We start from the raw sequence: 17,715 nt of genomic DNA, 5'->3' as shown, positions 1-17,715 counted from the left end.
TAAATATGTACCTGCAATAAAGCAGCAAATGCATATTAACAAGCCAGACAGTACACGTTTAACACTACAGCATTTAGGACAAGGAAGGATTTATTTGTCAGAGGGCCGGAAAGGGGGATTTTTGAAAGACTCTGGTTCTCAGCTGTCTGCTCCCAAGACCCTGTCCACTGCTGTAATGCTCCTACCAGCAGCCTTCCCTGACGTGGTCACAGCTCCACCTGCTCAGAGGTGCCGCTGCAGTCACCTGCAAAGCCCAGACATTCTGCATTGGCAGGATGGGGACATTCAAACTACAGAGGAGACCAACCCTGACTTGCAGAGCCTGAAGGAAACCCCACTGCTGCTGGAGCTACGGCCTGGCGTTGCAGTCCCGGGGGCAATCACAGCACTTAGACCTGGGCTAGGACCAAGGCATCATGTGTAGCTCTCCTCTTCCATGTAATGCGTAGGGGAAGAGAAGGCAGATGCTCCTGGTTAAGCAAATCCTGTTCAAAACAGGTAAGATGGCATACACATATCTGATCCCCAATCCTTAGAAATCCTCTAGACTCTGCAAACTGGCTTCCAGGTGGAAATCAAGCCCCAGTATTTTCTACTCCAAACCAGGGAAACACTAATCAACATAGCAGTTACGAAATGGTGATAGTGGGTAATTTCTGTTGTTGGTTCCTTGGCTAAATGCTGTGAGAAAATGGAATAAACATCCTGAGACTGCCCAGAAAGGCAGTTCAGCACGGAGGTAGGTGGGGTAGTATTGAGAAGAAAGGTACAGAGATGTTAGAGATCGTGCTGACCCTGAGGTGCTGATGAGGAACACCACAGCTGTGCTACAGCCGTGCTGGTTGCAGGAACCAGGACACTGCGCGGCACCATGTGGCCATGCAGCAGTCAGTCATGTTGCGGAGCTATGCAACATGTTCTACTGAGATGGGGAACACATGGAGAGCATGCAGTTGCAAGCAGGAGAAACGGGTTAAGAAATGGTCCTCAAAGGCGTAGGGTAACCTAGGAAGTCACTATAGGCTACATACTAAAGGTTCTTAAATGCCCTTCCACTGAAAGTGAAGGGAAATATTCAACTGAAATGGGCAAATAAGACAAAAGAAGATAAAGAGGGCAGGCTAGTGACTGCTCGACACTGGACTAAACTGCCAGAAAGTCTGACTTCCTGCTATACAAATAGCATGGTATATCAAGAAAGAAGCAGCTCCTTGGAAGTGTGTATACTATGTAAAGCTGAAGGATGGAGCTCCTATAAACCTGGATACAGAGCATGAATCAAGTTGAAAATATTTTAGCCTCCTTCAAAAAGTAACCCGTGCAGTTGCACCCTGAAGATGATCTACTTTTTATTAAGAGTCTTTCGAAAGATCAAAAGGACCGTGTTACATTACACTGTCATTTTCCTATAATGTTCAGTCACATGGTGGTTCTAAAATGCCAGCTATGGGATCTGTTAAAAATTAGACAAAAGGCAAAGGGGTTTGTAGTATGTAATCAAAGTCTTTCTACCTTACTGGCATATTTGAATTTTAATATGCTGTTGATCTTATAAAGTGCATTTATATCGCTAGGGTGATTGCACTCCAGAACCATTTGAGGCTTTTCTATTAGAATGATTCCCTGATAACAAATCTAGATTAAAAGGAATTAATTTTAAATGGACAATTTTTCCCATAAGATCTTGATTGTGCTGTACACAACTTCTATTTATTTATTTGTTTGCTTGTTTGTTTAAAAAACTCTTTGGCTGCATACTTATCATTAGCCTGCCTGGCAAAAAGCACGAGAGAGAATATTACAAGATTCACCCAACTCTAAATCCCAAACCTGCCTGGAGAGATGCCACAGGAAATAAAGGTTTCCAGGCTCCTCACCATACCAAATAGTCTGGACAGCTAACATATTCCTGATTCCTCAAACGGACAGTCAAGGAAGGCTGAGGAGAAAACCAAAAATCCAGAATTTTCCAATGAACAGTATTTTTCAAACCATTCTTTTGCCTTTTTAGCCCAGTCCCGGTGAATTAATATATACTTACATCTATGTATATGTATCTATCTATTTACATATCTATATATAATTATTTATTTTTACGTAAATGTTACATATTTATGCACATTTTATAGATATATCTATATTTTATATTTTATAGATGTATATTTTTTATATATATATCTAACACAGAAACACACATTTATTTTTTCATTCCCAAGAGGAAATGTCTATGGCTCAGGCAGTTCTAGCTCATACCATGTCATCTGTTCTATATTAGGTGGACATTTCTCCTTTCCGCTCTTTGAACTTCTGGCATCTTATACAAGAAGTCTGTCTCCAACTGATTCAGGCCTGGAGTTTTCAATGTTTTCCTGTTGTTCACAGTTCATAAACCAAAACTCAGATAACCAGTTTTGCATCAACAATTATGCTGTTGCAGAGCACAATGTCTTTTAATAAGAACAAATCGTCCACCATGGTGACCATACCTTTCCCACCCTGGTCCCAGTACTTGTACTATAGGTATTTTGTGGAATTTAATGACAGAATGTATAAAATCACAACCTTAAAGAAACAAATAGGATATCAACTAAGTGATAAATGTGCTACTTAGCTACTGTGCTTAGCCTGACCTGTAACTCACCTAAAGTAATGCAAACAATCTTTTAAAAAACGTTAATTTTTCTGAACAAATCGGCCAAGTGGATAACAACGTGCTGCCAGAACTAGGAGTATGCCCTTAGGGGCCAATCTTACCCTTTTATGACCTTATCTCTGTATCGTTTATGATCCTGCACTAGAACAAAATTAAATTATATGAGATGATCCTCACAGTAACGTATGCCACCATTCTGCTTCAGAGTTTGATAGAATGTAACAAAGTTTTCTCCTAAAGGGAATGAAAAAGGGGGTTCCAGAAAGCCTGAGGCCGTCACTTTTTCAAATCTATGCTTGTTGTCTTTTGAACCCCTTCATAGATTTCCAGAAAATCCATATTCATCAACACATTCTAAAGTATCATTAGGATTGCTATAAACCTGCATCAGGCAAGCAATCAACACACGATCCCTATCATGGGATCACAATATGATGGGATCTGTGAAAATATTAAGAGGCTGAAGTTGAAAAAAAGGACTGACAGTAAGAAAGAAAGTAGCAGTACAAACATAAGACTATGACTTGACTGAATGCAAGAGTGCAAGGAAAAGACTGAGTCATACATTGCTATCAAGGGATCTATCAAGGAATAAACAGGAATAAGGAAAGAACATTTTGCTTCAGAATAGGTAAGAAAATTAATCATAGGACAAATGAAAGAATGAAGACCTCGATAGTTCATTACGGGTGCCATTGAACTTTATGTTTATTTAAGTTAAAATTGCCACATACATGAAATTATAGGCAATCTCAAACATTTGCAAGAATTAAATACGTCGAAGATCTATGAAAGGAAAAAATGTTTGGACACAATTTCAGCAGAACTCATTTTCAGACAGTGAGAAGAATTAATGAATCTGTGTGGAGAGTGCAAATGGAGAGGGCAACAAAGAATACCTGAAGGGAAAATAACTACATTGTAAAGCTTCTGTTCCTTCAAAAGGAAATATAATAAAAGTTGGATTAAAATGCTACAAGGATGAATGGAACACTTCCCATTAAATTCTACATGATCTGGATTAGCAACAGCAAAAATTATGGCTAAAGTTCATCAAAACTGAAATGTAAATAGTAAGGAATGTCAAAGGAGACAAGTGTGAGACAGTGAGAATATCTGAAATGCACAGGATGAAAATCATCACTAAAGTGAATTAAAACACTCTCTCGAAAACTGTAAGAACAGACAACGAGAAAGGATGACAGTCGCATTCTGAAATGCAAACAGAACATGAGGCAGAGAGAGAAATATCATTCTTGAGCAGATGGCAGAGGTAATTTCTAAACAGGAGAAATCAGTGAAAGTACATGTCACAGGTTCCTGAAGAAAATTTTCAGACAAACATCAGGTACTTTGCAGAGAGGAAGAACTGTAGAACATACTAAATAGCACAAAAGGACAGGTACCAACCAGTAAAGGACAAGATTTTCAGGATCCAGCTCATAGAGTTATGTAAGAAGGTGAAAGGTATAAGCAGTTTCTGAGAGGTTGGTAGTGAAACTTTAAATAGGAGATGAAAAGTTTAAAAAAATCTTAAAAGCTATTGAGAGGCTATAAAATGCTTTATAATTTATGTTCTTATATTTTCTATCTAGTAGGTGCTATATTATAGCTATGGAAAAGACCATTTGTTCTAGAAACTGAAAGTCTGCTTTGAAACCCCCATTTTTCCCCCCTTATTTTAAGCATAAGAAATACTATTAGATATCTTCTTATCTTAGAGAGCATGGGCTATAGGGAAGATGTGAAAAGTATGTTCTTGCTATTGCAGTGTTCTGCCTTTTTGGTGTGCAGGTTTTTAGAAAGGTTAATCATTTGCCATCATCAAAAAGTGATGGTGTACCTTTTGTGTATGGTAATTTCTAAGTCTCGCAAATGAAAAAGAAGTATGTGTTATGAAACATCAAATACTGCTGATGCATTTTTGCATGCCGTTTCAAAATATAGCCATTAAGGTGGATTTTAGGCAAAAAATTAAAAATAATTGCTAATGAAACTGCGGCAGTAATATTAATATGTAGGAGGCTATGAAAGTGTATTTTTTACAATGTTCTGTTGATATATCATAGCTGTAGCCTAGAAAACTCCTGAAACTGCAGTGATTCCCAGCATGTAATGACAGTTATATCAAATGGGTAAATTAATTTCATAGCTATGTGAGGTAAACAAGTGGCATGTGCATCACTTTTCCTGATGACCTATACAGTGCTTATCAAAGGAACAGATCTCTTATCTAATTTATGCAAAGCATTATTAAATATCATCTATTTGCTTAGGTACACAGTTAACTGATTTAATTGGTACGCAGCTATACTATATACTTTAGTTACTTGGACTTCAGAAAAATGAAGATGAAAGAACTTCCTTCCTGCAGTTCCTTTTGTTGGGAACCATGAGGACTGTAATGATTGCATCTTTGAGAAGTAGAACAAAATGGGGCCAAAGCTGATTTTCAAGATAGAAAGATTGCTCAGTTAAAGTAAAATTAAATTGCTAAGGTCCATTTGAAGGTCAGCTGCTGCAGATCACATTAAGCAATTCATTCTGCATTATCTCTCAGATGCATAAAAATACATCAGGTTAGGCTAATAGCAAGTTGTTCGCTTAGACCCTTACTAGAAAACTGAGAACAGAAAGAAGACATAAACTTTTTCCTAATTTTTCTTCTTTGCAGTCATTAAATAACGACTCTGTAGTGGTAAAAGCGGGAACTACCTACCTGTTACCCTTTATTAAAACAAAGTGACTAGGAGCGACAAGAGCTAGGGATGGCAAAGTGACTTGGTTCGTCACTTTCCTCTCCATTAACCAAGGCAGGCGCATGACTATGTAGACGTTCAATTTTTTAGCCTATGTCAGTTCAATGCACTTGGTGCAGACTGCTAAGGCAATATTTTTAAGCCTTGAGAACACTGAAACAAAGGCCGTTTTCTAAATTGAGAGTGGTGTAACCAAGACTCGCATACGGATTGCCAGTATTCTGGCATGGATCTATTTAAATTCATAATCATAACCACTACATTTGCATTACTGTATTTCACACAGGACAAGCTGTGTGTCCAACATGCTTCATTTTTTTCCCTAGTACTTCTGAGCAGGAGGCAACATGAAACCCAGTTCATTGCAGTTGTTATATATGCAACTGCCTGTCGAAATCAGCTACCTAACTTTGTTTATGCGCCTAGGAAAACCAGGGTGCTCTTTTAATATAACAAATTTAACAAAATCCATCTGGACCTCAAGCTGTGCTCATCATTCCTGTACGTGATAAAATAGTTTGTCCGTCTCGGGGAATTTTGCTGACAGCTTACTGAAACCAGTTACTGCCTAATCCATAAATGAGACAGAACTTCTTTCATCCACATGTGTTTTCTCTTAGTATCTGGGTGGTTGAAAGATCATCACTGCAGAAAGTTTAGATGTATTGCTGTGATAATGGAATCCACTAGCAAAGCGAAGCATAAAAATATAATGTAACCATTGTTGTCATCTATCTCTACTGACAGATATAAATAAGGCCACCAGCACTGTATTTTTTTAACTAAATCTCAAAGCAGCACCAAAGCCATAACTAAAGAGTGAAGTGCCTACCTCACATTCTGAAGTATTCAATTCCCACAGTTAGTCATACAAGAATATAGGAAATTTTAGGATAAAAAGAAATCAGCAATCACATCTAAAACCACTCTGTCCCTTAGGTTGCCATTTATTATTTACTGTAGATTTTTCCACTAATCATCAAAATAATTTTAAGAGTTTTTATGCTTACTGGTACAAAATTATAATCTTCCATAAATAAAGTATATTCTTTACAATAAAATTTCACTTACCATAAATCAACTTCCTTCGTTCTTTTTACATTTGATTTGAAATGTTGCGGTTGGCCCCAGGATTAGATAGGCCAATGATACTCTTTCACATGCAGAATCTTGCTTCTCTTCTGCATGCACAATTTGCATAATTCTGAGCTTGGTTATGGACAGATTACAAGCCATTAGGAATTTTAAAGTATTGCCGCACTGACCAACTTGAGGTAACTTTGGTAGGCGCCTGCCGTAGAAAATTCATTATCCTCCTATGCAAACTTTACACTAAGGGGAGAAAGGCTCCTCCAGAAATCAGTTTAATTACATTCCTGATCTGTGTTGTCCCCTGTAGGAGTCGCTGACTACCTAGTCATCCAAGGACAAGTAGCCTCCTGGATTAGTCTCCTGAATTCCTCATTTGTGCACAAACTTAATCCTGTCAGTCTCATGATATTCTGTTTATAACCTTCCTCTGAGGCTTCTGTTTGTTTAGCATATCAAAACAACCTGACTATGAAAGTCCTAATGTAATTTTTTTCTGCCTGTTTCAGCTTTCGTTGACAGAGGGCCCAAACACTCTCTCATTGATGTTGATATCAAAGTAAGTTGGATTCAGTGGCATGTGGAATGGGCTTAGACCCAGTAATGATCCCAAGGTGACACAGATACAATAACCTGGCAATCAGGATGACACTACCATGATTGTCATCATCATCGTCACCACCCTCTTAAATTAGGAGAGTGAGACACTAGCCCTGTACATACAAAGACAAAACTTCCTTTGTCTTCAGCAGGGTCTTGGTGCTACCACTTCTGTATCCTGACCATCTTCTGTGTGACTTCTCAGAGGAATTTCCCTCTCCCATGGATAACCTGTATTTCTCTCTGAAACAGTGGAGAGCATCACCTTTTCATACTTTTTAATAAAGAACACACAACGTCTTTTTACCTCCTAGGAAATCAAGCTGAAATTAAGGAATATGCTTACTATACCTTAGCTGAAAGCAACAAAGAAGATAACATTTCTGATGGAATAATCTAACCTAAAGTAACTGGAACTATTAAGACATAGTTTCACAGACTTAAATTACAACATGAAATGTTATTGCTTACTGAACATTTTGAAAAAGTACAAACTCATAAAAAGCATCCGCCTTTATTGGTGTATATGTTTTGGTTTTGCTTATGTGTTTGCACACAGACAAACGCTAACATACCAAACACGCTTAAATGTATACAGTGCCTCAAAATGACAGCTTTATTTCTCAGGCATCTAACACAGTAGAAATATGTGAGTCTTCAAGTAAAATAAAATACCCATTGTCATAAGAAGATAATTTTCACAATACCCTTGAATATTTGCTCAAATTAGGTTTAGAAGAGTTTTGCCATTACTGAATAAAAATGAATGTGCCATTCAGGTGTTCACTACTATATTCATTATCTGCCTTCTGCCATAACAAGAAGAGGATTTTTCTTGTTCCTCTCAAAACCTGAAAGAACTATTTCCAGGTAATAAAGGACCACAGACCAATTTAATGGACAATAACCTCTGTTATATGAATTTGCCAAATAATTTTTAGAACATATACACCACGAGTAATTGGCTGATTTAAAGTTTCTACATGCCAACCCTTTTCACAGTAAAAAATGTTAGAAAACAGAAAGTATTAAGAATTTTGAAAAGCATATTCAGAACTGGAACAGGCTAATAAAGAGAGGCATAGCTGATAAAGGTGTACCAATAAATTGCCCTAAAGAATAACATCCACTATGAAAGAACAAAATAGCTCATTTTATCACCACTTCTTTAGAAAAAAAGTAAAATTACTCTATTATTGATAGTAGTTAGATTATCTGTCAATTATTTCACATGGAAAAAGTGAAGAATATAACATTATTACACACCTTACATACTACCACTTTTCAATACTCTTTGTTCAATGGAAGAGGAAGGTTTAAGTATCTATATGAAACTACTTTTTGCCAAAAATACCTAAAGGTCTCATGTGTCCCATGCAGCAGCCATATGAGTTCCTTAGGACCTTCTAAATCATGAACTCCTGCCCTGTAAATCAGTCAGTCAAGTTGGTTCCTTCTGTAATTAATGCCGAGACACAGTCGCCATGAAAGCAATCATATCATAGAAATCAGTCTTGGGAGTCATGTAGGCTACCTGTCAACATTTCAGACAGGAAAAGGTAGGCAAGAGGCAAGATGAATCCCATCAAAGGCATCTTTTTTTTTTTTTTAAATTTCATATTTTGGCATCTTTCTAAACAGAAGCTTTTATTTACTCGTTAACAGCTTAATGCTAAAAAGCTGTTTGGCAAATCATTTTGAGTTATTTTCCAAAATAATTTGCTTTGATGGAAAAAAAAACAACCTACATTAAATTAAATGACTGCTATGAAAAGAAGGGTTGCTAAGTCCACCACAGAGAGTTCATATCAACATATACTTGTATATGGCCATCTATTTTTCTTAGAAGGGGACATATTATTTTATGTTAATTTCCTAATATTACTTCAAAACAGTGACAAATGAAAAAGCTAATTAGTATTTTAAAAATTTATATTTCTGTTTGTTTCTAAGTCCTGGAGCTCCTTGTTTTGCTAGCAGCTCAGAATACTATATGTACTTGTAGCAGAAGATAGAAATATTTCATACAGAATAAATCTTTTAGAAGTAGGGACCTTTCTTTACCCTTAAAGGCTTCAATGAAAAATATACAGATAGAGAAAATCATATTCTCTCAGGCAGTAGAGAAGTTTATGGTAACAAACATTGAACTTCTGTATATCAATATCTCATTATCTCATTATATATCAATATCTCATTATCAATACAGGCTGGGGGATGACGTGATAGAGAGCAGCCCTGTGGAAAAGGACTTGGGGGTACTGGTGGATGAAAAGCTGGACATGAGCCGATCATGTGCACTTGCAGCCCAGAAGGGCAATTGCATCCTGGGCTGCATCAAAAGGACTGTGGCCAGCAGATCCAGAGAAGTGATTCTCCCCCTGTACTCTGATCTCATGAGACCCCACCTGGAGTACTGTGTCCAGCTCTGGAACCCTCAGCACAAGAAGGACATGGACCTGTTGGAGCAGGTCCAGAGGAGGGCCACGAGGATGATCAGAGGGCGGGGAGCACCTCTCCTATGAAGACAGGCTGAGAGAGTTGGGGTTGTTCAGCCTGGAGAAGAGAAGGCTCTGGGGAGACCTTCTAGCGGCCTTCCAGTACCTGAAGGGGTCCCTCCAGGAAAGTTGGGGAGGGGCTGTTTGCAAGGACGCATAGCGATAGGACAAGGGGCAGTGGTTTTAAACTAGAGCAGGGTAGGTTTAGATTAGACCTTAGGAAGAAGTTCTTTACAATGAGGGTGGTGAGACACTGGAACAGGTTGCCCAGAGAGGTGGTGGAGGCCCCATCCCTGGAGACATTCAAGGCCAGGCTTGATGAGGCTCTGAGCAATCTGATCTAGTGGAAGATGTCCCTGCTTACTGCAGGGGGGTTGGACTGGATGACCTTTAGAGGTCCCTTCCAACCCAACACATTCTATGATTCTGTGATATGTGAAAGCAAAAAGAAAAATTCTTGCTTTCAGTTTACAGATAGGAAATAAGAAAAATTGTACCAATCTTGGTATAATAATTTTTTACATAGAAACATTTTGCAGCTGAAACATAGCTATGAACAGGAATTTAATCAAATAATGAAATTATTTTAGTTTCCTGGCTCTAAAGTAAAAGGTCTAAAGTACACTGATGGCAGTAGAAATTTTGTTAAACCAGCCTTAGATGTCATTTCACAAAGGCAGGAATGCTGGAGTTCTGGACATGGAATGATTGCCTTTCCTCCTAATGGAGTATATTTAAACATAGCAAAGTAGAAGAGGAGAAAAAGGCACTGAAGGGCCCTGAGATCTTGGTGAATTATAATGAAAAGAAAGTTTTATAAAAAATTCATCCCCTCCTTGCCTTCCATTCCGGAGCAGACAAAGGCCTAGTGTGCAATCGCTGTCTTCCAAATAGTAAACAACTTTGCTCCAAGCTTTTTTGGACTGACAGAATTCCTTGCAATAGTGGTGATGTACAGAGGAACATGGCAACTATTTTTTTATTAAAAATTCACAATGGGTAAAGTAGAAAAGCAGGAAATGTTTCAGTTCTTCTAGTAAATTATAAACAAAAAATAACCAAAGGTATTTACATGAAGCCAGATAAGCGTTTAATTCCACTGGTTAAAACAGTGAACACTTGTAGACCTACATTCAAAATGCCTTCCTTATAATAGGAAAAACGTTTGATTTCTGAATAACAAGATGTTATTGCCTCTTACGCAGTATTAAATATCCTTCGGAAAGCAAATTCAACTTGAGAAAATGTTGAGAGTGGTAAAATTCTTCTAGGATCACACCATAACTCCCTAGATTACAGGTTAATAGTAAACTTCAAGGAGAAAGCATTCAAAGACATTAATTTTCAGTACCAGAGGAAAAAAACGCATTTCACATTGTAATGCCCAAGGCAAACACAAGTGCACCTTAACTTTTGTATCAAATGAGGTAACTAAAATGCCATCAGAAACATTTTCCTATAAACATATTTTTACAACATTCCTAGTTTCAAGACAAAGACTTCTATTGGGCTGAAGAGTGAAAAGTTTTCTCAACTGAAGAAGGAATATGTTTATTATAAACACCAAAGTGTAATTTAGGTATGAATGGATTCAAGAACAAAAATTTCATTATTGTGGTCTGATACTTTTAATCCATCCTAGATCATTGACTGACCACATTCTAGTCATGCAATTGTTCAGTAAGTATGCAAAAAATTTTAAACGAGCAAATAATAAATCAAACAAGTATTAAACACAACACAGCAACATATAAATCTCTTCATTAAACGACACTTTACATAGTCCTACATGTGAATGGTTTTAACTTCCTTCATAACGTATACATTGGTAACACTCTTTCCATTTAAATAGATATGTGTGTTTAAAAATTATTCTTGTGTCATGGACAGTAAGCAACTATATTCTCAAAATATGTTTTCAGCTTTAGTCTGAAAGCAATGTAATTCAGCAATTAAGGATTCTGCTGAGTGCTTTGCTTTCCTAAAACTAAATCATAAACTGACCACTTAAAAGGAACTAGATTAAGGCTGTTTCTTCTCCGTTTCAAAAAAACATTCAAATAGAATTAGGCACTCAAAACAGAATGTGTGGGGATGAAAAGAGTTTATAACAAATGAAAGTATTAATTGTGCTTTTTCACCATGTATTTTGCTAATCATTTGAAATTGTTCATTTAGATGTGGAACTGGGTATGTGAGGAAAACATGAAAATAACCAGTGTACTAACCACAGGGTGTGCTAACAGTCTCTTAATGTGAAAAGGACAGTAGAATCAATAATAAAGTGAAAGAATGCTTTAAAATTAATTAAAACTGGAACTAGATTTAATTGGAAATGTTCTCTGTTCTCACTGTAGCTTTACTCCCAAGATATGTAAGCTTCATACCAAACAAACACTTAAGAAACAGTTTTCCCATATCCACTGCAAAAATAGCTAAAAAAAAGTCAGTCTTTTAAGTCTCTTGCAAGTAACCTAATTTTTCTGCAAAATCTTGTATTTTTTGAACAGACAAATAAAAAACCTTTGCACCTGAGAAAATTAACTTTTAAACCTACCTCGACTGCATATCTTGGTGCGTTTTGGACTGGCTGATTTCAGCTGGAGGTGAAGGGACTTGCTGCTGTAGCTCCACCAAAGACTGGTAGTACTGTTGCTGATGATGTTGCTGCTGTTTGTACCGAGACAAACTGAAAAACAGCCCTAAAATGGCTTTCAAATTTCCATTCCTTATTTCTATTTTAAAAAATAGAAAAAGAAAAAGAAGTGAAAACACTGTGGTTTTAGACTTCAGTTTTGTAACAGTTTTATACTAAAACATCTCTGTACATACCTATAGCTATACATGTTTATGTCTTATATCTCTTCATTTATCTCTAATATCAAGCACACGTTAACTGTCACTTTACTGTTTGTTATAATCTTTGCTTATTTATGTGTCATTGTTGCAATCAATACATATCTCCATAATGTCCTCATAATGACTCACATGTGCATGGTCATAAAGAAGAGTACATCAAACCTTAAATAACATGCATAATCTCAAATGAATACTCCTGCCTCAACACAGTATGGATATTCTCAGTAAGCAGAGGGGCAGTCAGAAAAATCTAAATTTTTTCTGGCCTTAGGGGCCCATCCCATCTACCTCATGGTTTAAATTACTCTTCTTGGTTTTTGAACAAATTCTGTGCACATTGGGAATAAACAGTGACTTCTAGAGAAATCGGTAAGAGGAGGTGGTAATAGTCTTATGGACGAGCACATTTCCGTTCGCATACATTTGCAAGGAACATAAGAGAAGGAAATTAATGGAAAACACTTCTTAAAAAAGGTGACCGAAAGGTTCACAATTACACCTTTGAACTTTTGAACTACATGATTTTCTAGTTTCTATTTTATATGCTGTTACTGATTAATGAAGACTTCAAAACTACTGCTTTCACATGAGGCTAAAATAGGTACCCATATGAAATTCTGGTGAGCCATGATAGCATCCTCATGTAACCCGTTCCTTTCTTAGCCTTTCCCCACCCTTACATGAAGGTTTTAAAAGGATAATGTTATTCTTTGCTCATAAAGGATCCCTGTGTCAAAAAAGAAGCCTCAGGAGGCTTTAATGAAATTATCTGCAGCACTTAGGTCTGTCTGTTCATAACCTCATTATTAATTTTCTTTGGCACTGAACTTCTTGTGAAAGGTTTTCATTAGTCTATAGCCTTGTAACCTAACATGCAACGCTGCAATCTTTCTGCCTTCCCTGCAAATCTAAATACTGAGCTGTATGTGCTACACAGCTTTCTTAGCTAATTTTTAAAGCAGCATTTATGAAAAATGACTGTCATATTTGTGTCCTTTAAACCATATTAATTTTCTTGCAATAGGATTAGGTGAAATGTTAGTACATAGGCTGACAGTCCAGCAAACACTGGAGCCCTTACGCTCTCAACCCCTTCTTCAAAAGCAAACGCAATCCTAGACACTGGAATATACTTTGCAAAGTGGAAATTTATTCTAAGTATCCATACTTTCTCATCTTCCCTATGATGATGTTGCAGGAGCTTTGATTCTTCATGAGACCACCAGAGATACGCAGAAGAACTTTCTCAGAATTAGAAAGCATTTTAAGCAACAATGACTTTTGAGGTCACGTTGGTTTCAAGGAAGATCATTACCAAGGAACACAGAACACATATTCAAAATTATCTTTAAAAAAAACCCAAACAAACCACATAATTGTCAATCTGTAAGCTGCTCTGATTCCAAAAGATTTTCTGTACGTGATACTGATTTATTTATTCTTATGATTTTTCATCACTTAATGCTCAGAATAATAACCCTTTGTTTTTTAAATCCCACTCATCATATTTTTTCTTAAAAGTTTGCTCTTTTTGTGTTAAATTATATTTTTACTATTTCTGAAGAAGAATGTTATCAGCTTTGAACTTCTTTTTCTTTCCTACTTTTAAACAAGTTTAAGTTGGAAGCTTTCTCCTAAACAGAAAACATCCAGAAACTTCTATTATGTACTAAACACTTGCAAGGAAAAGGAGGGGACTGTTTTTCTTTGTAGCAACTGGCTTATTATTTATCATTTGGGTACTCCAGTAGAGATTGTGCAGTTAAGATTTGAAAATTACTTTTGTTCTAGACTGTCTTGCTCAAGTATCAAAATGAGGTGAGAAAGTGATTGTGAGATCTTCAAACCTTGTTAAGCTCATGGTTTACTGTTCCAGAAACTTTCTGGTCATTTATTAATGACACAGTGGTAAAAAGGTACATTTATCAAAGCCTATTACAAGAAACAGACTTATGGTTTCTAAACTTAATTGATTTTAAACATAAATGTGCTGACAAAACACTATGAAAGTAACTTGACAATTTCACAATTAAAAAACAAGTCTATTTTTCTCAATTTCTTCTCCTCAAGAGAAATTGTAATATTCAGGATTTTACATGCTAAAAATGGTATATTTAAGCAAAACACTCTTCTGTGATACTTTGAACTAATATTTGGTAATTTACACCAGATTCATAAATAACTGCAAAACAACAAAACTAGTTTTAATCTTACTTCAGAACTCAAGGTCTGCCTTATTAAAATTCTGTTTTAAAGATTAATGAAAGTATTAAAAAATAGTCCTTGCATTTAACACTATGTAGTATTATTGCTTTTACTAGTACTTGAACTTAATGCTACACAGTTGAAGCTTATATCCTATTAAAAGGATAGCTTTTCCAAAGGAAAACAAAGGTATGAATAAAGGAATGTATTATAGAATGCACTTAGATTTTGATGTAACGAAGTACAGAAAAAAAGTGCCATGCACTGTGTCATCCCTGGAAGTGTTCAAGGCCAGGCTGGATGGGGCTTTGAGCAGCCTGGTCTGGTGGGAGGTGTCCCTGCCCATGGCAGGGGGTTGGAACTACATGATCTTTAAGGTCCCTTCTAACCCAAACCATTCTATGATTCTGTGAAATAAATTCGTGCTATTCACACATTTGATTGTTTTTCATATGCAAGTAAAAAGAGGCTGCACTAAAAAATTCAAGTTCTAAATAGGTTTGAGATGAACAGTAACGTGTAAATATTCAGCGTTCTCATGCATCAACATATCTACAGTATATACAGATACAGAGGTTCTTCTAAATCAGTTAAGGGGCTTGCCATGATTAGACAATTAAAATGAGCTGATAGTACATAACGTGGCTGTATTATACTTCTGCTAAGGTACTATAATGAAAGATAACAACTCTGAGTTAATTTGAAAATAAAACAGTGGTTAGCATTCAAAATTTTTTCTATGGGCATCTTCTAAAATTCAATTGAAATTATCATCTCTGGAAAAAATGCATTTTTAAAGCTTTTAGTTGTGCTGAAAGGAAAATAAAAATATAGGGTTGCATCATGTTAATACCTATTCCCTTCAGCTGCCATGGAAATCTGAGGGATTTTGAAGGTGCAGAGCACCTTGCAGAAATGCTTAAATAGTTACAGGACAAATGTTTGTATACATTTTTTAACTTACAAGATAAAATATCCACCTGACTTAATTTTACATTAATAAGACAAATATTACATACTAATTAAGACAACTGGTATGTTAGTGGTTTTGATTTAATATATTTATTAACTTAGTTGTAACTGTATTAAGCAGTCACTTGAGGTAACAAATACAGCAAAAAGGGCTATAATATAAGCAGCAAGACCATTCACTCTTTCACTTAATCCATGACATCAAAGGAATACAATAATATTCAGACTCATCCTGACAGAACTACTGGTAATACTAAATTTGCTTAAACAAATAGTCTTCCCTAGGCTGACGTAACTGAGAGTCTCGTATCCATTTTTGTTGTTTTGAATACCATATATAAACAAGTTTAAAAGCACGCTTGGGAAACCCTGTACCTATCTAATATTGTGGAAATAATATGAAAAGATTAATGCCATTGTCATTGAAAAAAATATTATTTTAAAACATCGATTCAGCCTTCATAAACCTACCAAATGTATTGGTTCAATTTCAAGGGAAAATTAAAAGGATATCTAAACTTCTCTCTCATTCGCTACCACTAATCTATATTTGCATGCTGTTCAAGACAGCTGGAGTTTGGTATTTAGGTGCAAATAACTTGTATTAAGAAACTTATTTAAAAAAAACCCACACCGTTATTATTTGTTCTGATGATTTGTTTCTCTTACCTTCTGCAGAAAGACCTTGGACATTTACGCCTCTGGCTGCCAGAAAGCTAAGGCAGACATCAACATTCTCAATCTGCAATACGAACAGAAATAACAAGCAGCATAAGACTATTTGACAAAATCTAGAAATGCCAGGGAAAAAAAAAAAAAGAAACAGCTCAGGAATGAATACTTTACATTCATTGCATACTGCAGCTCTTTACCAAAGTTTAACAAGAATGATTACTGCTAATTGGGGAATTGATATAAAGCTTTCATTGTCCACTTTGGTGCTTAAAAACAATTCATAAATGCCCAATCCAGAATGGCATGCTGGCAAATCAGCAACCCACCTACTTAACATAAAACTGGATTTTATGTGCTACAAACAACCAGCAATGAAAGCATCCATAGAGGATTAGACACTGAGTACGTGTCTGGAAATGGGGGTGACTGAGTTGACTCAAAAATGTAAGCAAAAACCTCCAACAAGTGTGTTAGCAAAGGTATTTATTTCCTTGGGATGATGTAGAATTCAGTGAAAATGATGTCACAGCAGTGGTTTATTCCCTAGTTTTTTCCTTCAAAACTTACCCTAAATATTTTTTATTTATTTAATGTTTATGCTTCTCAGAAGAGTGCTTACTTAGTGAAGTGTAGCTGAGTTCTGTTGGTGGTTTAGATGAAAACTACAGTACCACAGAGAGCTTTAGATAACAGAAGAACATGTAGAGTAAATGTAGATCAATAAAAGGATAAAACTTCTGCCTCTAAAACAAGTAATCACATTTACTCTTTTCATGTGTCTATTCTATCTCAATAGACCTGAGAGACAGAATGTTCCAAAATGTTCTCTTGAGTCACCATCCCCAGATGATTCCCCCAGCCTTCCCAGGATCACTGAAGCAAATATCCAGCTATACATGTAAAATCTATTAAGTAACAGCTCTGTATAGAACTATGCTGCTATGAAAACAGAAAAATGATGAATAGAGAGCTGTCCTATGTCAAATGCCTTCAACAGACTTGATTTTAAAATACATTTTTTAGGTTGATGCATTTTTTTCGTGTCATCTAGGACCACAAAAATAAAACAAAATGTTTAACCATGTTTTTTAAATACCTATTTTCATTGGAGAACATTGAAAAAAAGGAACACAACACCAAAACCATAAGCCTGCAGTAGATCAAGCCCATGCAGTTAGTTAATTTTATTTGAATGTTTACACATTTTACAATACCTCATATCAACAGTTTTCAAACACCAAAACATAAGGGGTAAATTAATTCCTTGAATAAAAGCTACTTGATCCTTGGCAGTACCTTTTCTGGCCTAGGAGGAGGGCCTTTTATTATTGCCAGCTTTCTATGTCTGCAGTTCTTCCACTATTCTCAGAAAATAGTATTGGCTAAAAGGAATAGAAATATTGTT

At 36.2% G+C, this 17,715-nt stretch overlaps 1 protein-coding gene across 18 annotated transcripts in view; it reads right to left on the bottom strand.

Annotated features, from left to right (window-relative positions):
* The window catches only part of NAV3 (neuron navigator 3), a 565,631-nt gene that overhangs the window by 148,818 nt on the left and 399,098 nt on the right, over window positions 1-17,715 (bottom strand). For all 18 annotated transcript variants that reach the window (XM_074573833.1, XM_074573778.1, XM_074573817.1 and 15 more), the window contains 2 exons: window positions 16,305-16,377; window positions 12,157-12,334 (listed from right to left, as the gene is read on the bottom strand). In XM_074573833.1, coding sequence (XP_074429934.1) covers window positions 12,157-12,334; window positions 16,305-16,377 — 251 coding nt within the window. The remainder of the gene's footprint in view (window positions 1-12,156; window positions 12,335-16,304; window positions 16,378-17,715) is intronic.

This window comes from Larus michahellis, chromosome 1 (genome assembly GCF_964199755.1).
Source record: "Larus michahellis chromosome 1, bLarMic1.1, whole genome shotgun sequence".
In the NCBI taxonomy this organism is placed as follows: Eukaryota; Metazoa; Chordata; class Aves; order Charadriiformes; family Laridae; genus Larus; species Larus michahellis.
This window is presented reverse-complemented; position numbering and strand designations above follow the sequence as displayed.